The sequence below is a fragment of the Gracilinanus agilis genome, chromosome 5, assembly GCF_016433145.1.
Source record: "Gracilinanus agilis isolate LMUSP501 chromosome 5, AgileGrace, whole genome shotgun sequence".
Taxonomy (NCBI): domain Eukaryota; kingdom Metazoa; phylum Chordata; class Mammalia; order Didelphimorphia; family Didelphidae; genus Gracilinanus; species Gracilinanus agilis.
The window spans coordinates 144026687-144052905 of NC_058134.1; the positions used below are offsets into that span (position 1 = coordinate 144026687).

At 33.8% G+C, this 26219-nt stretch overlaps 1 protein-coding gene across 1 annotated transcript in view; it reads left to right on the forward strand.

Moving 5' to 3' along the window:
* The window catches only part of DOCK4 (dedicator of cytokinesis 4), a 541177-nt gene that overhangs the window by 208569 nt on the left and 306389 nt on the right, over positions 1-26219 (forward strand). The window contains exons 2-5 of the mRNA XM_044677327.1: positions 12116-12199; positions 15438-15478; positions 17914-17969; positions 23775-23871. Of these exons, the coding sequence (XP_044533262.1) occupies positions 12116-12199; positions 15438-15478; positions 17914-17969; positions 23775-23871 (278 nt within the window). The remainder of the gene's footprint in view (positions 1-12115; positions 12200-15437; positions 15479-17913; positions 17970-23774; positions 23872-26219) is intronic.

Below are 26219 nucleotides of genomic sequence, written 5' to 3' on the forward strand. Positions count from 1 at the left end.
TCCCTACCTCTTTCACTAGGGTATATTCTTTCATCTGAACATTGATGCTCAGTACTATTAAAAGTATCATTTCAACAAAGTATTTGCTTTGTTACTTTGAATATTTAGACTATCAGAAGAGGTGTGGTGAGTCGAGTGCTAGACCTGAATGATAGTAATAAAAATGATGATGATATGATTATATATAAGATATATATAAAATTTACAATTAATAGTAATGATGGTTGTTGACCTTTCTATTTGAAAAAGACCAAAAGTCTATCACTATGTTAGGGTCAACATACAGTGTGTCCTGCTGGGTGATCAGCCCAATACTTGCCTTAATCACAGGTTGGGCACAAATAGCTTGTTGGACCATTTGGGATGGAGAGGTCTCTAAATTTGTTGATCTCATTTCTTTTGAGCCATTGCGATTCTGATTTGGTCTTGGAGCCCAGCTCCTTCTTTGATCCAGGGGCTCCATGCTGATCCTGTGCCTTGGTTTCCCAAGCCTCACAAATGATACCAGATTTTTTCAGAGAGATCTTGAGAGTGTCCTTCTGTCAGTTCTTCTGACCTCTGTGTAAGTGCTTGCCTTTGGTTAGTTCTCTGTAAAAGAGCTTTTTAGGGTAATGTGTGTTTGGAGTTCAAACCATGTGGGCAGCCCATCAGAACTGGACCTGGTCTTCATGGAGTCAGGTTGCCAGGGAAGTGTCCAAAGTGGGTGGTAAACTCCATCTAAAGTTAATTCCAGGACAAGATTGAAAATTGCTAAGTATAATCCGGGAAGGTTGAATATAGTAATAGCAAGGATTTATATAGCTTGTTCGATTCTACCTAATGCTTTACAAATTCTATTCAATTTTAACCTGAAAACAGCCTTGGAAAATAGGTGCTATTATTATCCCCACTTTACAGATGAGGAAAAGGAAAAAAGATGGAAGTTAAATGACTTGCTGAGGGATCATACAACTAGCAAATGTCTGCAAAAACATTTTAGATCCAGAATTATGTCTACAATGCTCCCTAGTGGTTTGCGCTAAACTTAAGGCTTGTGTTCTACTGTTTCTCATATTGAGAGTATTAACTAGGATTCAAGCCAGTAGACATGCTATACCTTGATTGCTTATAAGAACACAACTTAGAATCTCTAGTGAACCTCTCCCCTTTCCCCCAACCCTCATCTTTCTGGCCCCTTTGCTAGAACTTAGACATGCCTGCTTTCATATTCATCCCTATGTTGTCACCAACAAAAGATCTACACTTGCCTGGATTGTTGATTAGGTCTCCTTTGTGTAACTGTGACCCAGCACTTAACTTTCTCTGCTACTGATTTCTTATCTGTAAAATGGAAATAATTCCCTTAGTTTCTACCTTGCAGGCTTCTTCTGAGGCTTAAGTGAGAGATACTGTATCTTAAGTGCTTTACAAAGGACTGCTCTATGGATGTTAGCCATTATTATTATTCTTAGCTTGGATTAGAATAGAAAAAAGGCAGGGTTTATCTTTGCAGTTGCAAATCTACAGAGGGATAAATACATGACTTTCCCAGCACAAATGAGATTATTCATACCTCTTTAAAAAGACCATAAAAATTATTCTGTATGTGCTGTGAATCATCATCTGAAGTGCTACTGTTACTTTTTCTATGGATATAAACTTTCTGTTTAAAAACATTATGAACTGTGTGCCTATTCTCATCATTTTCCCAAAGTTCTTTATTTTGATCATTACTCAGTCCTTATTCCCAAAAATTTTTAGTGGGGCTAAATCAGAATTATGGGAATGTTAAATGAAAGCCATTTTAAATTGATCTCTTTAACTGTAAATGCAATAGTGGCTTTTGATATGCCAATCAAGTGGCTATGATATTTTTTTTTGTACCAAGTTTTCTATCACCTAAGTGAAAAGCAGTCTTTTTTCATCAGATTTTAAATACATATTCAGGTAACAAGACAACTCTTTCATAGCTAATCTCACTTCTGAAAGGCATGATGGGATTTTATAGTTACATTTGAAAATTTACTAATAGGATGACTATATAAAATTCTAAGCAATCTAAATATACTTTTCAAAGTGTTCAATGCCAAGAACTTTGTTATTTTATCAGGAAAAAAAAATGAGTTGTATTGTCCTTTCCCTATCCTCAGTATATGCACTTATTCTTCCTCTCTCCCAACTCCATTTTTCACTTTTTACTTGTCATTTCCAAGACAAAGCAGAGGAATGGGCTCTGTGTTGATATTACTCATCACTGTGAAAAAGAGTATTGCTCATTATGTGTTGAAATTGAGCCTCCTAGATTGCAGATCTCTCTATATTTTTCTCAGTCTCCAAGGATATTTTCTGTCCAGTTGTTTGGCAACAATTAAAAGAAAGATCAAAATTTCTTCTCCATTAGGGTGACTAAATGATGGGGGCAATTGAGATGATGAGCATTCATTTTGGTTATTTTTGACTGGAACCTAGCTGTTTCTCTTCTGTTGGTTTTTTGTTTAGCTACTGACATATTAATAGAATCATTATTATGCAATTTATTTCTTGGTTTCTCTATTTCTTTTTAATGTGAGATTGCCCTTCATAAAGAAATCAAGTGGTGTCTTAAGTTTTGACACAGAAGTCAAAGTAATGGTAATGCTCTAACTGGTTGATCTTGGTGAACTCCTGTGAATGCTTTGTTTATAAAACTAACTTTTTCTGTCATACAGCATGTGTCTAAGTCTCCAGATAAAATGGAGAATGTTTTTTGTGATTGACTAGATTTATTCTCCCTCTCTTGTGAGGTATATACTGGGTAAATCTTAAAGCATTATGGAAATATGAAGCTCTTTTGATGTCTTTTGGGTCAAACCTGGAATCTCAGTTTTGCAGACAGGCATCTGCTTTGTAAAATATAACTATCTCTTCCATACTGCAACTTTCCCCACTGCAGTTTTGATATATCAGGGGTCAGCATAAGAAATTAAATGGGAATTTGGGGGGAATTTTGCTGAAGCTGTAGATGACACATGAAGGCGAGGAGATGACACAGAAAACTTTTAGAAACTCAGAAATGCATACTTAACCAAAATTTACAAAAAGATACTAGAAATACCCCATCAAAGAAAAATTAAAAATTCAAACTTCTTTAGTACAAAGGCACAGTGAAAAAAATTTTACACACATTTTCTAGATTTCTAGCCCCTGCAACATGAAAGGTATTGCATAGTCTTTTAAAATTTGTTTGAGACAAGGACAGGTTGAGTGACTCATCTGAGGTTACTCAGCCAATAGGTATTGTAAGCTAATCCTTTTGAAATCTTTCCTGTCCTTTATGCCACACTATGTCTTATTATTTCCATTATGTGTTTATTTGTCTTCTTTCCACAAGGAGATTAAGGAAATTGAGTTCAAAAATGGTTCTGATGGTTGTTCTATCACCTGTGCATAAAAATATATAAGTACTTGGGATATATGCCAGGAAGTGTCCAAAAAAGTTCTCTGGGCATACAGGTGATTACTACTCGATAGCAACTTTTCCTTTGAACCTTCTTCATCTTAGCCCCACTTTTGAGACATCTCATTCCCAGCTCTAGGTTGAGACAGAGGTATAGTTGATTTAAGGAAAGAATTGCTTTAGTCAGCACATTGTGATTCTCTCGAAGAGTTGGTGACAAAGTTGGAGGGCTGGAAGAAATTTCATGTGGTAAGGGTGGAATGTAGCCTTCAGCTCATTTCCAGATCTCCTCCACACCCTTTTTAAAATAAAATTCAGTGTCTTATATTTCTGGTAGCTGGGCAGTTTGCACTACTTTTATAATATCTGTCCTGGGCACAGCAGGAAATCAATGACATCAGACAGAGCAGCCTGGCACACAGTGACCAAGAAGGGGATAATTATCTTTTTTTTTCCTTTTTTTTTAAGAAGTGCATGCTTTCAGTTAAATTCAGTCTAGAAGGACACAGATCAAGTGATGGCAAGGCCTGTAATCACTGTCTGTAAGCACCCTCTTCTTCTCTCTGAATATAGGAAAGCAAAATATTTTCAAGTAATAGCTGTGAGCTGTCAGAAAATGATACACTTCAGTATTTATAGCCTCTCACTTTTTTTTTCTGAAAGCATTTTAGGGCCAGAAGTAACCCTGTGAAGTCATCTAGCCAAATCTTTTTGTCTTTGAAGAGAACTATACTTACCTGGGACAGAAAGATGAGAATTCAAACACCTATTCATTCGACCATGTATGTGATTCTAAGTGGAAAATGCCAATTAGCCCCTCCAAATGATTCCTATTTTCTTCTTTTTTTCTTGCCAAACTTATAGTGTTCATAACATTAGATTAAAAAATTATGGTACAAGGTAATGTATGAGAAGTAGAGAAAGAAAAGGAAGAGTAGAGAGAGATGGAAAAAGAGTCAGAGGAGGAGAGACAGACTTCATTAAATAATTAAACACTTATTGTCAAACTGCTCCAGGTGTGGTACTAGACAGAGGAGACATAACATACACAAATAAGTAAATACAAAGTATATGCAAAGTAATTTCATGAGGGAAAGAGTGCTAATATCTGGAAATCTTGTGTCAGCTGAATTTTGAAGAAAGCTGGGGATTTCATGCAATAAGGTGTTTAAAAATCATAACATGTAACATAACTATATCATACATAATCTTGAATTCAGTTTTTTTGCTCTGGTTTGTTGGTGAAAGTTCTAAAGTTCTGAGGAATACATGTAATTACTGTAATCAATAGTCTTTGCATTCAAAATCTTGAAAGAAGCTAAGGTTTCTTAAGGAGTAAAGGAAAGAGGTTAGGTAGGGACTTTCCCACTTGGTGTGGATGGGTCTTCTCTCAAAAACAAAGAATGATTTTCTCATGTATACAGTGTGAAAAGGACCTTGAGTTACACAATGATCTTTGCCATCTATCCGAAAGCATAGACACATGGTATATCATATCATAGCATATTGTGATTCATTGTATGTTCATTGGAAAGAGAGCTGCATCGGTTATGGAATGATGAGGTCCTATCACAAACTAGCTGTTTGTTTCCTTGGTCAAGTCATGTTCAGCAGGATTATGGAGTTTTTTTTTATATCATTTTAGTCATGGCTGAACAGGCTGTAGATTTTGCTCCCCCCCCCCCACTTTCCTGTTTCATACTATTATAGGTATCAAACCTTTCCGATTGCTTATGGAGTCAGAACATATTACTAATAAGTTCAAAGCATCCAAATAATTTCATATTTTTTCCATTTCTTTAGATGAAAGCATAACCATCATACTTAAAGATTACTACTTTTTTCATATAGGTTATTCTCATTTTTTGCTTATAAATTCTTTTTGATAACAAATAGTGACACATTTTACAGATGAAGAAACTTTGGTTTAAAGAGGTCAAGCGACATATCCAAGATTTGTGTCTACTTATATGTGTCCCTGTTGTCCCATTTATACTCCTTAGTGGGGCAGTGGTTATTTAATTTTGTCTTTGTAGCCCTAGTGCCTAGCATGGTGCTTGACATATATTAGACATGGTGAAATTGAATCACAATGAAATTCGACTGCAAGTAAGTGATGGAGATCCTGAACAGAGCTAAGTGCAATTATTCTCCCATTGGACCTTTCCCCCTTTGTCATAGAAGTGTCTCTTATTAATAGTACTTTCTCTATGGACCTTCATTTCATAGAGCAACACTTCAGTGGCTTTCCCTTTCCAACTCAAGGCTAGTGTTTCTGCCTTTCTCCCCTCATACCTGTTCCACTAATCTCTTGACATCTATCAAGAAGAACATCATGCGATATTCTATGGTCTCCTTTCCTCCACCTCAGTTCCTCTCTCTCTCCTCCCTATCTTCCACTAAGTGTAGCTAAAGCAGGTTTTGTTTCATTTTATTTTTTCCCTTTACCCCAACAGAAAACACATTTCTTTATATCTGTTCCTTTTTCCCATCTCTTCCAACACTTGTCCAGCAGAATAGATAAGATAGAAGCTATTCCTGTATTTTATTAGTAGAGAATACTTCCTACTACTATTAATATTAGCATTCAAACTAATGAGAAAATTCTCTCTGCCAGTACAACTTGACACCCTCTACACAAGTTTAAGTCACTGAGTGGTTAATTGACTTACTTAGGTTCACAAAGCCATTGTATGTCAGAGGCGAGGATCTAAAACCAAGTTTTTCTGACTTTTGGGATGGTTCTCTATTCATTCTACATATGCTTCTTCTCAACCTTTGTTCAGTAACATCATTTAAAAAAAAGTCTATTTCTCACTTAATTCCCCTTATAAACCACAGACATTCTAATTTTTATTGAGATGTAGGAGCAAATGTTAAGGAGACATCTTTATAAAGGAAAAATAATACATACTGAAGTTAAATTGGACATAATTAAAAAAAACTCGAGCCATTAAGTTATGAAATGTCCAAAGGTCCATTCAGAAATTTCTTTGTAAGTCTCATTTGCCTTCTTATCCTCCTACAATTAATTCTACATTTAGCATACAAGCATCAGTATTTAAAAAAGGCTATTTCCTTTTTAATGCTGTGTTAAAATTGGGATTGTTACATTACAGTACAGATATACAAAATGTTATATTTCTTATAGCTATTCAAAATCTAAGTTACATTAACCAATGTGGGCATTGTACAGAGCCACTTTACATATGATCAGTGTCAGAATAAATGAATTGTTTATATGGGAGAATGTGTTTTAAATAACATATGATTTAACAGTTACCTTTTATTGTATAACGTATATGTTCATTAAGGAATTCAGAAAATTAAAATAAGTCAAAATATGAACTTAATTAGTAGCTTAATCATTGTATATAGCAGATTAGTGTTTGAATGGATCTTTAATTTAGTTGTGGAAATGCTATGCAATGATACAGTTCATAACGCATCACTGTCTCCTTTCTCATGTAATTCTTGTCCATATCCTCCAATAATTTCATCACAAGGAACTACTAATAATTCCAGATGCCTTTTTCAATTATTTTTGTCTGATACTGGGAAGATACCAATGGAGAAACCTGATTCTTCACATATCTTCCTTTGAAATGACATGGTAGCAGTGCATCTTTTCTTCCTATCATAATTTCTTGATGAACCCTTTTACTCCTGTACTTCTTCCAAATTTCTTGTTAGTTATGTAGTACATTCTCTTCACACTTTCCATGAGTTTTCTCAGAGTCCTCTGTGATATTCATTTTTAAAATTCTTTAGAGACTATTTTTTTCTGGTGTCTTGCTGCTGTACTGCAACACTGATAGAATGTTAATATTTTTTAAATGGTGTTTTGTTCATGTGAGAAACTTGGGGTTGTTAAATGAGCTTCCCAAATTCTCAGAAGCAATCTACACCCACTGTCTTCTTCCTATTCAACTCCGGGCTTTCTAATTGTTTTTCATCTCTCCTGTTGTCCAGGATCCATAGTTTCTCAATTGAAATGCCTTCGGAGTATGAATGATAAGACTTTTTTTTTTTATCCATTTTGTCTTTCTTGTGTGGATTAGGCCAAATTTTCAAGTTTCAGTGATAATATTTCTTCCTAAAGAGTCAATATTGTTTAGGGGTTTGTTACAATCAACATAATGCTGTACTTACAAAGGATAATATATTTTAAATTGCTTTTTATTTTATATTATTAACCTCTACAGGACAAGAATATAATGTTCTAAACTTTTATTCCCTAGAATTTACTAGATGATAATTTCCCAGAGGGCATAGGTTATTTTTTATTAAAAACCATATTTTTACAGGGTACTTAGGTAGCTCAGGGGGTTGAAAGCCAGTCTTGGAGATGGGAAGTCCTGGGTTCAACTCAGGCCTCAGACATTTGCTAGCCTTTTCTGCCCTTCTGCCATGGAACCAATTCACAGTATTGATTCTAAGATGTAAGGTGAGGTTTTGAAAAGACAAAACAAAACAAACCATATTTCTCCTAGCACTTTGATTAGGACTCTGAATATAATAGTTGAGAGACCATCTGCTATAACTATTAGACACTTAAAAGCTTTGTGATCCTTAAGCAAGTATAACAGCCTTTTGGAACATCAGTTTCCTCATCTGTAAAGTGTGCATAATAATACTTAATTGTTTTACACTTTGGGGTGAATACAATGTTTTACAAACTTCAGAGTGTTATGTGTCAAAAATCACTGATTTCTTAAAAGTTGAAAGTGCCACGTAGATATGGATCCTTAATACACAGACTTTATAAATGATCATGAATAATATTCACCAGTTTGGTATAAAATACTCATTTATTTTGCATTGAATCATCAGTTTCATATGGGTTTAGAAAATTTATTTATATTTCTGAACATCACAGTAATAATTGTTTTAAAATTTATAAAGAATGGAATTTTACATCACTTACTGTTCGCATACAGTAATTCTTGTAACTGTTCTTTGAAGTAGGGAATAAAGATATCTCAATTTTACTGATGAGGAAATTGGGACTTAGGTGTTAAATTGCTGCTTTTTAGATTTTTTACTTCTAAAGTTTAGTTCCTTTAAAGAATAGCAAGTGAATTTCCCTTTAAATATTAGATTAGTTTTATTAGAACAGAGATGACTTTTGTCTCTCGCATTAGGAAATACTTGCAAAATATTGTGTTTATTAGCCTGCTCAAAGTTATTTTATTGTTATATGTTGGCAATCAATATTCTCTGCTTATGTAAATGAATGGATAGTAAGTGATAATAGTAGCTATCAATGAAATGTCATTCAAAAATGTAATGGAAATATTAAAGGATGATTGGTCTCTGAGTTTTAAATGACCTAAATTTAAGTTAGTTTTATCAAAATTCTTTTTAATCCATAGGAAACAAGTATAATAGAAAGGGACAAATAAAACCATGAATACCTTTTTTTCTGCAATTGAAGTATTTTGTCAAGGCTTTAATGTCAAAAACAGAAATGTCATTTATGTTTTCCCCGATCCTATTTCTTTTAAAATTTAACTTTTGCTATTTTAACATTGCAATAAGTTTTAAAAGAGTGTTGGATATACTCTTGCCTCTTGTGGAAACTCTCTCTTGTAACAAAGTGTAATAATTAGGCAAAAAGGACCAGACAGTGACCATATCTGGTAATGAATACATTATAGTTAGCACTTTTGTGGCACTTTAAATATTTCTGAAACACTTGTATATTATTACTATAATGGGATATTATGGTATAATAAGAATTGGTTAACGTGAGCTAGATCCATTTTCCTAATGAATAAACTGAGGCAGATGAAGGGGTTTTTTGTTTTGTTTTGTTTTGTTTTGCCCAGAGTCACACACAGCTACAAATTTTAAGAAGGCATAATGCAAATTCAGCACTCTTGTCAATCTTAATGCTTCTAGATGATAACATTAATATCTTGTAGTTCCCTGCCTCTGTCATGAAAAGGGAGGTGTATTTCTTTACCTGTTCTCTGGGACTATTACAGGTTTTTTTTAGCTATTCAAGAATTCGATTTACTTTTAGTGATTTTAGTGAGTATCTATGTGTGTATTTATGCATATGTTTCATACAAATCTCCTTATATTTCTTTGAATTCCTCACATTAACCATTTCTTATTACACCATATTGTTCCAGTATATTAATATACAACTTTGGGTTTTTCCCCCAGCCATTCCCTGAATGATGAGCACCCACTTTATTCAAATTTTTTTTGGCTGTTACAAATAGTGCAGCTATAAATTTTTTGTTTGACTACCTTTGTTTCACTAATCTGTATTTTTGTTTGCTCACCAATACCAAAAAGCTTTGATGACTTCTATTTTATAATACACTTTAAGATTTGACAATATTTTATTACCTTCATTCAAACCTTTTCTCATTATTTACTTTGAGGTTATAGAATTTTTATTACTTCAAAGTAATCTTGTTACTAGTTTTAGTTTTATAACACAACGAGAAGGTAATTTTCTTCATATGGCATTGACTTTAAATTAATTTTGCTTGTATTGTCATTCTTCCTACATTAGCCTGGCCCATACATGAACATCAAATAACATGGGTTAGAGAACTAAGTAATTGATGTGATTGTGTCACACCTCTGCTAAATAAACTGGAAGCTTCCTATTACCTCTAGGATTAAATATAAAATCCTCTGGCAACCTTCCATTCCAGATTTAGGTTATTCACTTTTATTCCTGCTGTGGTCCAGCCAGTGGAGTTTCTCCCAGTTCTTCATACTTGGCACTGCTCTATCTTCCATCTCAGGATGTTGGTGTGATCTAATTCCCATTTCTGGGATGCATTCTTTCCTCACCTCTACCTCTTTCCCCACCTAATTTCCTTCAAAGTCTAGCTCAAGTGTTGCATTCTTTCTGAAGCTTCTCCTAAACCTCCAGCAGCAAGTACTTCCCCATTACCAAATAACCTTTCATTTCTTCTTACATGATTTTAAAATACGTATTGGCTCCCCTTGAGCTCAAGGATTGCTTTATTTTTCTCTTTATCACTTATCTAACACATTGCCTAGGATGTAGGAGGTCCTTACTAAATGTTTTGGTTGACTGATTGTCCCAAATCAGTAGGTAGTAGATGGAAGGGCAAAGATTTGAACTTAAGTTTCTCAAAGGGCATTTTTTTTACTCTTTCGGCTTTACCACAATGCCTTTCCATGATTTTTAGAGAACAGTTCTTTATTCAGTGACGGGAATTCTAAATGAAAATTTTTTGAAGGGAATCTGGAATGAATTTCATGTTTGTTTTTATAATATTGGTCCCATATGTGAGAAAGTTTTAGAGAAGAAGACCTATATGAGATAATCTGCCACAGAGCGGAAATTTGTCTTGATTTTTCTCCTTAATGAAAAATCTACATTTTGGAAAAAAAAATAATCCAGCCACATTAGGCAATACTGGGTATTTCTGGTTTCAGCTGAAAGACATGACATCATAACTCAGTGTTTCCCTAAATTATTTTCATTTTATAGTCACATTAGATCTGTTTCCTCTTGATTTAACTCTGGCATGTTTGAGTATTATGTTTTGATTCCTGGTGTTACTTTTGGTTCATATTCATAAATGAAATTGAGAATCCTCTTGACTTAGTTTTTTGGAATATTTTAACTTGCTTGATTTACCACTTGTAGACGAACTAGTGTTGTTTCCAGCTTTAAAAGGAGAACAAATAAAAATTTGTGTTTTTAAATTTGGCTTATCATACTAAACATTTGGAATAGACTAACAAAAATCTGCTTTTCTCTTTTTAAATCCAGGTATTGTGGCATAGCAGAAAGAACACTTGAAGTTAGGTTAAAAGACCTCTGTTCAAATAATGGCACTGATCATTTCTATGAAAATAACCTTCAACAATTCATTTTAGCTCTCTGCACATCATTTGCCGATCTATAAATTAAGGGAGTTAGGTCCCTTCCAGTTCTATGTTCTATGATCTGATAATTTGACTCTCTGGGACCTGACAGTTCTTCAGCTGATTTGATTTTTTTTTTTAGCAACAATAGATGAAACTTATTTGTAGGTTTATCTCAGAGCAACTAGTGGGTATTTTTCTCCTATGTCACTGTATTTAACCATATTTTCGATCTTTATATTTGCTTCCCCTCTCCCTATTAAAATAAAAACTCATTTTATTTTCATTTTGGCTCTTAAGTATCCTTAGGTTGACCCATGAGACTGGTTTTCTCTGCAGCAATTTTCCCCCCCAGTTTCCTATTGTCCCATCTGGACTAAAAGCCAATCACCAATTATTGCTATTTCTGATTTCTTTACAAAACCCAATCCCTGCTAACTTAATAGGATCAGTTTTCAGTGCCTCATCCTGACTGGTTGTATCACAAAGATGCTCAAGAGTTAGGAGCATAAATGCCTTTTAATGAATATATAAAAATATTGTTCAGTTGATATCATGACTTATAAAACCCATAGGAAAATGATTAATCTTTTTTTGAAATGTGTTTTTGTAAAGCATGACAAGTCTATAAGTTAGAGTCAGTTATATATACTTAATCTCCTTAACATAATACAAATATTTAAAATGTATCTTCAAGGTGCTGCTTTTCTGAATTCTTATAAAACTCATTCTTATTCTCTAGTTTATAAACATTTACTGCCAAATGGTGTGACTTACTTAAAATTAGAAGATTAGAAGATTAGATGACATGCTCTAAATTATCTTTTGCAGTCATTGCCAGTTTTCGAGGAACAGTTCCATATGGCCTATCGTTGGAAATTGGAGACACAGTTCAGATCCTGGAGAAATGTGATGGTAAGTATACTGACGATGTTAGGCTGATGTCAACTGTCATTTTATTGTGTATTTTATAAAATTTACAAACTCTTCCCTAAACTAAAAATTGATCCTGTTAAAGTTTTAGAGGTCCCAGAGAGACACTTAGTAAGACAATTCCGCCCCCTACCTATTAATATTAAATAAATGAAAATAAAAATCAATTATAATTTGTGATTTTTAAATTTTAAGTCAATTGTATTGTTTCTTCTTCATTATTGCTTATGTTAAGAAGTAACTGATATGCTGACAGTGAGCAGGAGTCAGTGTGTCAGACTGACTACCATTTTGTGATAGTCAAAAGTTTAATGCTTAAAAATCATCTATCATACCTCATCATTGTATGGACAAGGAGATGAATATAGAAAGGTAATATGAGTCGCTAGTTGGTGTCTAAAATGGGATTAGAACCTTTGTCTCCTCTCTGTTAGTCCAATGTTCTTTCTAGCTACAGCTTTTAGATCTGAACACACAAAAAAATATTTATGGCAACAATATAAACTGCCTGCTTTATGTAACCCTATTTGAAATAAACTTATATTCTTTATTTATATAACAGGTATCTAAATTGTCAAAGACATAAGGAGAGGATGTTGTACCATACTGGCGCATGAAATGTTTGCATCTTATTTCCTCCTAAGAAAATTTCTTATGAAGGAAAGCCCTACTATAACCTGCCTCACTAATACTTGGATTTACATTCATGTGAATTGAATAATGTTTTCTAAGGAAAGCAGTTAAATTCAGTAAAAGGCTGGCAGGGCATAAAAAGCAACGCAATGTTATTTAGTTGGGAAGACCTAGGTTCAAGTCATGTCTTTAACATATCTTAAGTCTATGACCAAGACCATGATGCCAATTCACCTTTATGCCCCCGAAACTCCATATGCTAACAAAAATACTAAACTTAATCAGTGGAGAGTTTCTACACTGGGAGATTCCCACATCTAAGAATTACAAGTTTAATCCTGTTCCAAGATAAACAGCATGTATCTAGATAAAGTCTCAAATGCCATTCAGTCCAGTTACCTCATTTTGCAGATGAGGAATCTGAGAAATTAACTTCCTTCTACAGGGTCACATATCCAGTAAGAGTCTGAGGTAAGATTTGAACACAGGTATTCCTGATTCCAAATCTAGAGCCCTATCCATTGCACCAACACATATCTTCTTTATTGGTATCCTGTACGAAAGCTGTTTATATTTAGATTATCAAGTTTTGAAAAAGGAAAAGTACAAAAGAAAAAAATGAGACAATGTTTGTTTGTTATAGATATAGAATATATTCATTATTACCTATGTTCATTAGTATTTAGGACTTAAATTCTAAAATATAAAATTGGCAACATTTATAAAAAATTATTTCTAAAATAAAACATATTAAGATATTCTTAAGTGTGCCTTAATGATTTATATACACTTGTGTAAAAAAACAACCTTCATACTTGCAAGTATTAAACATATCGGTATTTTTAGTTTTTAGTTTTTAATTTTATTTTTTAGAAAAATTTTTTCTGTGGTTACATGATTCATGTTGTTACTCTGCCCTCCATCCCCCCAACACTCCCTCCCCCCATAACCAATGCACATTTCCACTGGTTTCTTCATGTGTCATTGATCAAAACCTATTTCCATATTATTGATAATTGCACTGGGGTGGTCATTAGAGTCTATATCCCCAATCATGTCTGCATCAACCCATGTGTTCAATCAGTTGTTTTTCTTTTGTGTTTCCACTCTTGTAGTTCTTCCTCTAAATGTGGGTATCGCTCTTTCCATAAGTCCCTCAGAATTGTCCTGGGTCATTGCATTGCTGCTAGGACAGAAGTCCATTACATTCAGTTGCACCACAGTGTATTGGTCTCTGTGTACAATGTTCTCCTGGTTCTGCTCCTTTCACTCTGCATCAGTTCCTGGAGGTCTTTCCAGTTCACATGGAATTCCTCCAGTTCTTTATTCCTTTGAGCACAATAGTATTCCATCACCAATAGATACAATTTGTTCAGCCATTCCCCAATGGATGTACATACCCTTATTTTCCAGTTTTTTTTTTTTTTTGCCACCACAAAGAACGCGGCTATAAATATTTTTGTACAAGTCTTTTTATCTATGATCTCTTTGGGGGTAAAAACCCAGCAATGGTATGACTGGATCAAAGGGCAGTCTTTTAGCACTCTTTTGCTTATAATTTCGATTTTTATCAACAAAAACTTTTTTTTCTCTTAAAAACAGGATTTGGTCATTACTTTTTTTAAAAAATGGATTTGGCTAATCTATGGGTCCAGTAATATTGCCTCAACCCTAAAATCCATATTTAATTCATTCAGGTAATGAGTGTACTGTGCTGATGAGGCCTTGGTCACTGATGGATTCTATCTGTACATGAGACAGATGACTTTGCTTTTCCTTTTGGTGAGAGGTTAAGTAAGAAGGAAAGGACTGAAAGAACAGAAATGGAACAGTTTAAATCTATCTCCATCCATGAGAAAAGTGAGCCAAAGCCCATGGCATATTTCTGAGGATGCCTCCTGAACACTGTCTCTTGTCTATGTGTCTTAGACCTTTGTTATCTGTTTATTCACCTTTTCAACCAGTTTAAAGATAATTCCTAATAACAGAGATTGTAAAAAAAAAAAAAAAAGGTTGACTTTATCCTCATTAGTTAGTCTATTGATAAAATAGGTCTGAATGGGAGCACTGATGGCAATTCTTCCCCACACCCCATCTCACCCCTTTCCATTTTATGCTTCTACCAATAATCCTTTACCATAAGAAGAAGTTTTGTTCCTCTTCTAGCCAATATCTCAGGCAGATTTATAGTTTTCAGTTCCATTTTTGTGAGGTAGATAACTGAGCAGTAGTGGTGAAGATAGGAAGAAAGATAAAGGACATAATACTATGCTCTATTAAAATATAAATAGAAGTTTGCAGTGTTCTTAAAGTAAATTCTTTCTACTTTCTTGACTAATTTCCAGCTAAGACATAGATACAAAAGGCTTTAAATATGAATATAATCAAACTTCATTTGATTTGCAATTGATAACAGATTACTTAGAGTTGTCATTTCTAGCATTTTATTTTTTGTATTTTAATAACCCTCATACTTTTTAGATATTTGATTTTTACATATATACTACCTTCCCATTGGTGAGGGGAAGAAAGAGTTATTAATCTTTTCATTCTTTTGGCTTCTCAAAATATTATTATTTCTCCACAGGCTGGTACAGAGGATTTGCCTTAAAAAACCCAAATATCAAGGTAAAAACACTTGTTTCTAATTCTAGTCATATGTATTTCTGAACAAAAATACTTGTATTTGAATTATATGTGTGATTTAGATAGTAGGGATTGTACATGGCCATTATAATGGAAATTTAAATGATTTTTAATACTCCTTTGAACTTGGATTATATTTTAGGATGGTGCCCTAATGTTAATCCTATGTGGATCTTGCAGATTGAACTGGGGGATCTTAATAAGCTCATTATGTATAAAAATAATTTCTAAAATGTTAGATTGCTAGAAATCTTAATGAGGAAGTGGGAGGGGAGTGTATTAAAAATTCATATCAGCTAAATGTTTTTGACCATGAAAGTACTTTTGGTATTACTCATCAGATATACTAGTGAGAGGCAAAAATCTTTTTTTTTAATTAAGCTTTATTTCTTGCAGATGGAAGAGATATCTTGGGTTATAGAGACAGAAATGTAGGAAAATCTTGTTCTTGATAGCAATGACAGAAATTGGAGTTCATTATCTTTTATATATTTATATAATTCCTTATCGGAAATTGTAGAAAAATATCATAGTGGTTATGCTGGCTTTGTAAAGGTTAGTGATTCTCAAGTATGGCTCTCTTCTTTTCCCCTCTTCTCATACTCCATTAAGGGAGTACACAAGGTCAAAACTTTTTATCATAATACTAAGATATCTTAATTTCTAATATGATAAATATTGATAAATTTAACCAATATAAAGAAAACTGCAAAGAAGTTTTGCAGAAATGGATGATTTGGGCTAGTGTAAAGGTAAAAGAAAAGTCTTCTCAAAATTACTCTTCTTTTTGGCCAAGATTGACTGTTATACTTTCATAGCTTCATTTGTTTGGCTTCTATTTGTTCTTTCATTTGCCTTATCTTCGTGGCGTTACTTTCTCTAGTTTGGCTTATTTAACTTGGTATCAATTACTAGAAGTATTCTCATGCTTCCTTGTAATAAACAAGTAGTTCAACGTTACCTTATAATAAACAAGTTATTACCTTGTAATAAACAAGTAGTTCAACGTTACCTTATATTTGTTTACCCTTTCCCAAATGAGGGGTGTGTGCTTTGTTTGCAGTTTATTGCTACTACAAAATGCTGTTATGCATCTAATCATTTTTCCTCCCTCTCTTATACTGATTTCTTTTGTCCATTTTTATAATCTAATGCCTTTTCACCTTTCCTCCAATCTGTCACTTAATAACTAGTTAATCATAGGTACAGGCTGTAAATTTTATAACATTCTTCCTCTTACATACATACACACACAAAGTATAATTTTTAATCGGCCTCTTATGTTTAAATCTACTCTTCCCCATTTTTCTAGTTAAACATAGTTTTATTTCTTAAAGCTTATTCTAAAGAAAAGGAGAATCTAAGGGACATGACATCTCTCTGTATTTTCTACTTGTATACTTAGAGTTGTCATTAACATTTGCCACTCAGGTATAAAGTGCACTTCAGTTTTTAATTGGTTGTTGGGGGAAAAAGTATTTGAAAAGTCTATTCAGACAATTGCTATTTTTTCACTATCTTAAAAAATTAAGTTTTATAGTTATTCTCTTATATTGGAACAAATACAAATATTGGCAAAGAGGCATGGATGACAATTTCATACTTATTTTCTACTACTAAATGTACTTATTGGGTTATATTTTTAATGCAGCAATAAAATATTCAACTGGCATTTGTTTGCCTGAATATTTCATTACATTTGTCACTTGGTGACAAGTTGAAAAACCTTTAGGAGGTTCAGTCAGCTAATGGACAAGAAAGTTGCTTCTTTTTCTCTCCTTTTGACATTTCCCATTTGTTTTCCCTTTTCTCTGTTGTCAACAAAACAAAGCAGTGGGTTGACATCGCTTCTGGGCACTCATCAACAACAGTGGCAAGCCAAGTCTTAGCTGATGCTGCATTGTCAGCAAATATTAGCCAGAGCCCATTCTATAGATGTGGCCCTCTCAGTGCCTCGTGGTTATGTTTAAATCCTAATGGAAGGATGGACCATATTGGGAGGACAAAAGCATTCTAGTAAAATATTCTAAAATAAAGTTTTCTAATCTAACAGAGAGTATTAAAGCCAGTCTGTAAAATACTTACTAATCATCTCTTATTTTGAATCCATTTGAAGAATATTATTTTCTCTCAAATGATTAATTCTTTGGTTTTATTTTTTGTTGAAACAGTCACCTGAATTTGAGAACAAGTGATTATAGAAAGGGTTTGAAAAGAGAACAACGAGGCTAGAATGATTAGAATCTGGTTATTTAGATTACATGGTAGCAATTTTTAGATTTTGTCCATGGTAGCTTTGTTGTTCTTTGGCTGATTTTATACACATGACTTGTGAAAACCAATCCACCCTTAATCATAAGCAGCTGGCTGCAAGATCTTTGGGGAATCATAATTAAAACTATTTTTTTCTCTTCCAGGGTATATTTCCTTCCAGCTACGTTCACTTGAAAAATGCATGTGTTAAGAATAAAGGGTAAGAGATGAGTTTTCGTTTTTTAAGATCTGATTTTGAACTTTTATGGGCTTTATATTTAACATTAAGAAGGATCTCAGTAATAATAATAATTAATGTAACTGAAGTATTATATTTCATTTATATGATGCTTTAAAGTTTGCAAAGTGCTTTACAAGTATTATCTGATTACATTCTCACAATAATCCTGAGATGTAGGCTTTTGTATTATCCCCATTTTTATAAGATGTGGAATCTGCGGCAGACAGTAGTTTAAGTGAGTTGTTCAGAATCACACAGCTAACAAGTGTCTAAGGCTGGATTGTGCCTCAGGTCTTTGTGGCTCTGGGTCCATTGCTCTATCCATTGAGCCAGCTGGCTTCCTATGAAACGAATATTTTTAAATTCTTATGTAGATTGCAAGGCAATAGATATTTTCCACTGAAATTGTTACTATGGTGGATGGAACCAGAATGATGGCTTATTTGACAGTGATTACAGCAGAATGATTATTAATATTAATAATAGCTGACATTTTAAAGTACCTATGTGTCAGCCACTGTGTTGAGTACTTATTAAATATTATCTTGTTTGATCTCCATAACAAACCTGGGAAGTAGGCGCTCTTATGATTCTTCTTTTAAAGCTGTGGAAACTGAGGCAAACAGAGTGACTTATCCAAATTCTCATATCTAATAAGTGTCTGAGGCAGGTTTTTTTTAATTCATGCCTTCTTGTTTCCATATTCTCTAGCCACTATGCCACTTACTTGTATTATTAGCTATTTTTAATTAATGAATTATTAAATAACTTATTTATAGTATGTATGAATAACTAATTATTAATTTATTTTTGTTATTAATAATAATAGTACTAATGACAAGTGAATTAATTGAATACTGCAATAATGAATCCAACGATATAGTTTTTGCCTACTTTAATCTGGAATTATGAATATACCATATCTGGTTTTTCTCTCTCTTTATAGTATTAATTAACGATAGCATAGCATAGTGGATAGAGAATTGGTCTTGGAATAAAGAAGACCTAGGTTCACGTTCAGTTTCTGACATGTCCTATCTATGGGGTTTTTCAGTGGTTTCTCAGAGCCCACAGGTAACTCCCTAAGTCTAAGTCTCAAAGTCTCTCTAAAACTGTGAATTCCAGATAAATTGCCAATGTACATGAAGAATCGTAAACCCATTCTTTCTCTCCAAAAAAAGAGAAGATGATGAGTAACTCTTGCAGAAATAATGTAAGCAGAACATAAATGATATCCTTGGCATTTATCTACTTCACAAAGACATCTTTACATTGAAGGATAGTTGTAAAATACCTTATCTGAAATGGTCATCCTGTTTAGTTCAGAGAATTTGGTATTGGAGAAAGTATGTTAGCCTGAGAGTTAGGAGACCTGGGTTCCATTCCCTCCTCTGTTCCTAAGTAAGAAGAGACTTTTGGCAAATCATTTTATTTCCTTGGTTCTCCCTCCTTATCTGAGCAATGATGTTTCCCATCCCATGGGCAAGGTGATGTCTAACATTTCTTCCAGATGTGAATTCTGACTCTTCCCTTTTCAACATAGCTTATGTCTAAGAAAGTAAAAAATAAAGATTTTAATTGGAGGGTTTTCTTTTTTATTATTACTGATAAATGTCCACCCATTCCTGAGAAGATTTGATGAGGTGATTAGGCAGCTAATGAGCTCTATAAATGCCACTTTAAACCAAAGGAAGAGAGACCATTTAAAAGAAACATAGAGCAGTTAGTTAGCACAATGGATAGAGCACCAGGCTGGAGTCAGAAGAACTTCAGTTCAAAAATGGCCTCAGATACTTCTTAGCTGTATAAACTTGCTTAAGTCACTTTACCCCAATTTGCCTAGCCTTTAGTAACTCAATATAAGTTTTAAAGCAGAAAATAAAGATTAAAAAAAAAGGGAACATATATAATAGATACTCCTGGGCCCCAGGAATGAGTTGATGACTGTCATTTATTTAGTGAATTGGGCTCTAAACATTCTGGCAGCTATTTTTTTGTTTGTTTACTTGTTTGTTTTTTTGTTGTATTTTGTTTTGTTTTGTTTTTTAAGTGAGGAGATGGAAGAAGTTACATATTTTTTGCTTTGTGATAAGAAATACCAACCTTTATCTGCAAATACTTTTTTCTTTAACCTAAACTTGAGTGAGGATTTCTCACTTGGAACTTCACAGAAAAGACATTTTCTACAAAATCTAAATCCAGTTTTGCAAAATAAGAAGAGTTACTGTTGAGAAAATTCTCCTATCTTCCCAATATAATAGCATTAAATCATAACTCAGTATAGTCATTTCTATGAGGGATAAAGATAATGAGATCCAGGCCTTTTTCTTTCAGATAGATTAATTTAATGTAGAACTCAGAATCTAGATGGATGAAGAGTTATGTATCAATTAGACCATCTCAAATATAAAATGTTTTATGCAAGCTTTTGTTAGGCATAGTTATACCAAGTTCACATTCAATTTCTATGATGTCGATTAAAGTTAGAAACATGAGTTTTATATGCCCGATGTAAGAAAAGCAGAGTTGTCATACCTCTGGGGAAGTTCAAGATTCTCATCAACATTTTGGCCAAATGGAACATTAACCAACTTAATTGTGGGCATGGAGCACAATAATGATTCATCCAGTAATATTTTAAGAATAAATGGCAGCTATGGGACTCAATGGATAGAGAGCCAGGATAGAAATGGCAGGTCCTGGGTTCAAATATGACTAGATATTTCCTAGCCTTGTGGCCCTGGCAAGTCACTTAACCCCAATTGTCTACCCCTTTCCATTCTTCTGACTTGGAACCCATATTTAGTATTAATTCTAAGACAAAAGACAAAGCTTTTAAGAAAAAAAAAACGCAAAAAAGAATATAGCTTAGAACCCTAGAACTCTAATTAGCATTTGTACCAGAGGAATTGATTGACAATTATATGTATACATATATATGTATATACATATATATACACACACACACATACACACACACACACACACACACACACACAAATTATAACACAGATAAGACAACTTTGTGGAAAAAAAAAGTCTGGAGGGAATGCCTTATTAGCTCATAGTCCTCTTGGAGCAAGTTATCCCAGTATGGTCCTCAAATTTAGAATATTTTGGGGGCAGCTGGGTAGCTCAGTGGATTGAGAGCCAGGCCTAGAGACGGGAGGTACTAGGTTCAAATCCAGCCTCAGACACTTCCCAGCTCTGTGACCCTGGGCAAGTCACTTGACCCCCATTGCCTACCCTTACCACTCTTCCACCTATAAGTCAATACACAGAAGTTAAGGGTTTAAAAAAATTAAAAAAAATTTAGAATATTTTAAGCCAACTTTATTCTTTTGTGCTTTCATGTTGACATATTAAAAATTCACCTCTAAATAGCAAATTGAATCAACCTTAACTTTCCAGTTAAGACTGATCATTCAAGCATTGGTGAAGCCTAACAAATAATACAATTTTAGTTTGACATATGCATGAAGGTGTTTATTCTCCTAAACCAACATATACAGCTGTTCCTTCAGATTTCTTATTTTAGAATAAAAAACCCGTCGGTCCTCTACCCTATAATGCTGATTTATATTCTTAGTGCCTTCTCAAGACAAGGTATTCAGAGCCATGTAAAAATGGTTTGAAGTCTTAAATTCAAATAGTGTGCTAAAAAAATAAATGAATTTTGATTCTGCGCCAAAAGTAGGCCATCATATTTTTTAAAGGTCCATTGTAATTCCTAGCTCCTTAGAGTGATTCACTGTTCCCTTTCCCACCTCCCCAAGGTTCAGCTTTTTAGGCCCAGTTTAAAGTGTTGCCTACTTTAAGGATGACAGCCAGCTACTAGAAGAGCAAAATGACTCTAGTATCCTTTGAAACATTCTATATGCCGTGTAGAAGTTGCTCTATACTGGAGCAACCATCCAGCTCTTTTATCTCAAAGCTGGTTTGCCATTTTCCATAAGCATTTGTTTGTTTGTTTTATTTTTGATGCCTGATTTTATATTTTTAACACTTTTTTATTACTGGAAAAAAGGAGAACTGTCACTCAGAAGGCATAATTACAGCAGCCCTCTGAAATGAAGAGCTCACCCTCCTGTGGTGAAGAGTACTCAATGTGTGCTTTTTCTTTTTCTAAGTGCCTTTAATGAAACTTAAAAAAAATATCAATTAGAGTTATTTTAGTGATTTCCTGGGAAAGAGACTTCAGAACTGCTATTAACATCAGGCATTGAATTTCATCTCTTATTTTAACCTCTTGATTTGAATCTATCCTATTATCTTTTCTTCTAGGTCATCCCTACCTGTTATTCTTGAGAAAATCAAACTTGACAAAAATGGACTCCTGTTCATCTTAAGTCATAGAATTAGATAATCATAGAATTTGAGGGCTGGGATAATAATATGTTCCTACAAAAGAATATTAATGCTGGCTTCCTAACTCTTTAATCCTCATAAAATGTGAAACATTTTGCCATCTGAAATTGAGCTTCAATGGAAATTACAACTCTCATGCCAAATAACAGAAGATGAAATAAAAATCTGTCTTTTTTTTCTTTCCATATCTTATTCTGTATAGCAAAGAAACATAATGATAGAATCACCCCTCTTACTCCCTCCCTCCAAAAAAGCATTTTAATATTCCCTAGGATATTGGGATAAATATTTTTCCATATATGGATCTTGCCAACTAGAGATTTATGGAATAATAGTATAAAGGATGAAAAGTAGAGCCAAAAACCTGATAAAACTTTAAAATAAATATAAGTAAAATATAGCAAGTAAAATCTATATAGCATCATTACTAGGGAAGGAATTTGAGGCCAAATAGAAAAAATATAATTATGGCATCTCTCTCTGTCTGTCTATCTAAGTCTCTCCCTCCCTCCTTCCTTCTCTCTCCCTCCACCCTCTCTCCCCTTACCTTCCATTTTAGAATAAATATTGTGTATTAGTTTCAAAGCAAAATAGTGGGAAGGGCTATACAATTGGGGTTAAGTGATTTTCCCAGCTAGGAAGTGTTTGAGGCTAAATTTGAATGCAGACCTCTTCATCTCTAGGTCTGGCTCTCAATCCACCTAGTCAACTAGTTTCCTCAAGTATCACATCTCTGATTCTGAATCCTCAAATAATCAAGTCAATTCAACAAACATTAACTACCTATAATAAATAGGGCACTTTATCAAGTTCTGACAATACAAAGATAAAAATCAAATAGTACATGTCCTCCAAGAGTTCACATTCTATTCAAGGACCCAATATGCATACAGATAAGCAAGGAGAAAATAAATTTATTGAAAGGAAAAATTAATAATACTCTAAAGGAAGACATGCATAAAAATCTTTCTCATGGAAATATGTAAGTTGAGTCTCAAAAGAAATTTGGACTTAGTCTGAAGTGAGGATGGAGTACAATTTGACTCCATGGAATAACTTGTTAATAGAAATAGAGATGGGAAATATGGATGCTGAGTTGGTGGAACAGCTAATAGGTCAGTTTGCCTATGATTCTGCTTAAATTAAGAATAGTAATAACATCAAATAATTCTGGAAAGATCGATGGGAGCTAGATTTCAGAGGTTTTTAAATGACAGCTTAGGATGTTGGATTTTCCCTCTAAACCTAATGTTTCTTTAAAATCACAAAGTGGTAATCATCTGCAAATTGAAATAATGATCAGGAGTCTTCCCCTTCCCCAATTTTCCCATTGTGATACATAAAACAAGATTATTGTCTCTAGTATTTGATAATAGTGTTGTGGGTATTTTTTAAAATATATTTTCAATATCACAGGCAGTTTGAAATGGTAATTCCAACAGAAGACTCCGTTATCACAGAAATGACATCAACTTTAAGAGACTGGGGAACCATGTGGAAGCAACTTTATGTGGTAATTAGTTTTTATGGTATTGTTGTTCTGGAAGGAAATAATTTGAAATAAGCTATCAGAAACTTCAATAACTGTGCATATCATTAAATGATAAATTTTCCAAAGGTGAGTAATTGTTGCTAGTGTGTTTGGATGCCTTTAAGTACTTCTTTCTCAACTTCAGTAAAAGCTGATTGCAATCATCTCAAGCTCTCTACATATCCCTGCTAGAGCTGAATTGCCTTCTAAATCATAAATGAAAGATCAAATTATGTTATGTTCAGCACACTTTTCCTCTTAAATGTATATCAACATATTCTCTTTCTTTTTAGAAATCAAAATACAGCATCCATGGTAGTTCTCCATTAACCAGAATATTTGATTAATAAAAATACCCCATTCCACCACTATATTGGAAAAAGACTTGATGTATTATGTCTTCTAAAAAGCCTCAAGTTATAGATGATGACCAAAGTAAGCTGATAGGCTAGTTAATTATTTAATATACATATATTAGAAGGAATTAATCAGGTTTTATGATTAAGTTGTCAGCCTAGATTTTATTTTAGGAGACAGAGGGCATATATAATAAATTGAAGTCATTCTGATGTGTTTCTTTTGAGAAGATATTTTATAAGGATTATGCCAAGGAGAAAAAAAATTCCTAGAATGAAATGTATAGAAATGGAATAATGGGCAGTAGTTTTTCTGATCTGTATTACTTGTGGAAATGAATAGTATACTTGATCAAGGAAAGACAGAGCTGAAGAACTTACTGTAGTCAAATAACTGATGTTGGTACTCTAGCCTTGTACCCTGCAGCAGGGTAGCTTGAGTAGTCTTGTATGAGAAGCAAGAACAGTCCTATATAAATTGTCAGAATGTGAGTTTTGCTAGCACAAGGAGAAAAGTACAATAGAAATAGGAGTGACCTGAAAGACCTTGTGCCTTGCAGGCAGCTAAAGAAAAACTGTTCCATTTTTGGACTGAAATATAAAAGGCACAAAAAAGATATATTGTACTGAAAAATGAGCAAAGCCCAAGCAAAATTCTTAACTTAAAACAATGACATATAGGTATTTTTCACAGAGATGAAAGAAATCATTTGAAAGGAAGGTGAAATTCAAAGCATTCTTAATGTCTATTATGTGCAACTGGTTGAGGGGTCAGTCTGTTGCAGTTATCAGGAACAAAGTTCCTCTGGTAGTGATCTGCTTTACATCTTTGTCCTTTTAAAAAAAAGTTGGATTGCATTTTGCTTGATATAATTATTCATCACTTCATTTGAAGCTGTGAACTTCTGTTTTGAAGATCACAGTTAGTTAATTTTTTTCTTTAAAATTTTTTTATATGTTGCTACTATTTTTAAGAATTTTTTTCTGAAATTTTGTGATCTCTGTTCTCTCCCTCCTTCCCTCCCTTCCTTCACCCCTTCCAGAGATGGCAGGCAATATGATATAGGTTATACATGTGTTATCATACAATGCAAACTTTCAAGTTCATTCACTAGATAAAAATTTATGGAAGAAATAAAACGAAGAATGGTGTGCCACCGTTGGTTAATTTGAAAACCAACCGAGTATGCATGCTGACCACTCCCTAGAAGGCAAACACAAGAGGTAGATCAACTACTACTCACAGCTTGCTTTGTTCTGAGCAACAGAGAATTGATAAATAGTAATAATAGAGAGATTTGCTTGCTGTATGAGAAATCTTCATATTATTCCTAGATGGCATTCAGCAGTATTTAAAAACAGTCGACATAATTGACTTGGATAAAATAGAGAAATAAAACCCAAGATAATTAGATACTACACTTTGAACATAATGATTGATAGACAGGCTTGACTTCCACTTCTGTAGTTACTTGTTCAAAGTAATGGTTCCTTATGATTGGGGACTGCAGATTATAACCACCAACACAATACACATAGGTTCACGTAAAGCTCAGAGACTGGCAGGTGCTTATGTCAGCAGAAATAGATTCAGGGCAATCCCACTCTGTGACAGAGTAGAAAAGGAAAAGATAGGGAAGGACGTGAGGAATATTGATACCTCACAGGAACACTGGGAAGTGTTTCTGATGGAGGAAATTGCACCCTGAATCTTAGTAATATAACATTTTCTGTCTGAAGAACTCATTCAAATTGTCTCATCCAACTCTTTGACTTCAGGTGAAGGAAGTGATGCTCAGTGACATTAATTGACGTGACCAACTTAACACAGCCAATTAGCTGTCAGAGCGCAGATTCCATTGCAGGGCTTCCATTTAGCTCCTTGACATTCTTGTACAACAGCACAGTTGTTGGAGTGTGGGATTGAGCAATAAATATATATATACATCTGTTTATTTACTAAACACTAATTAA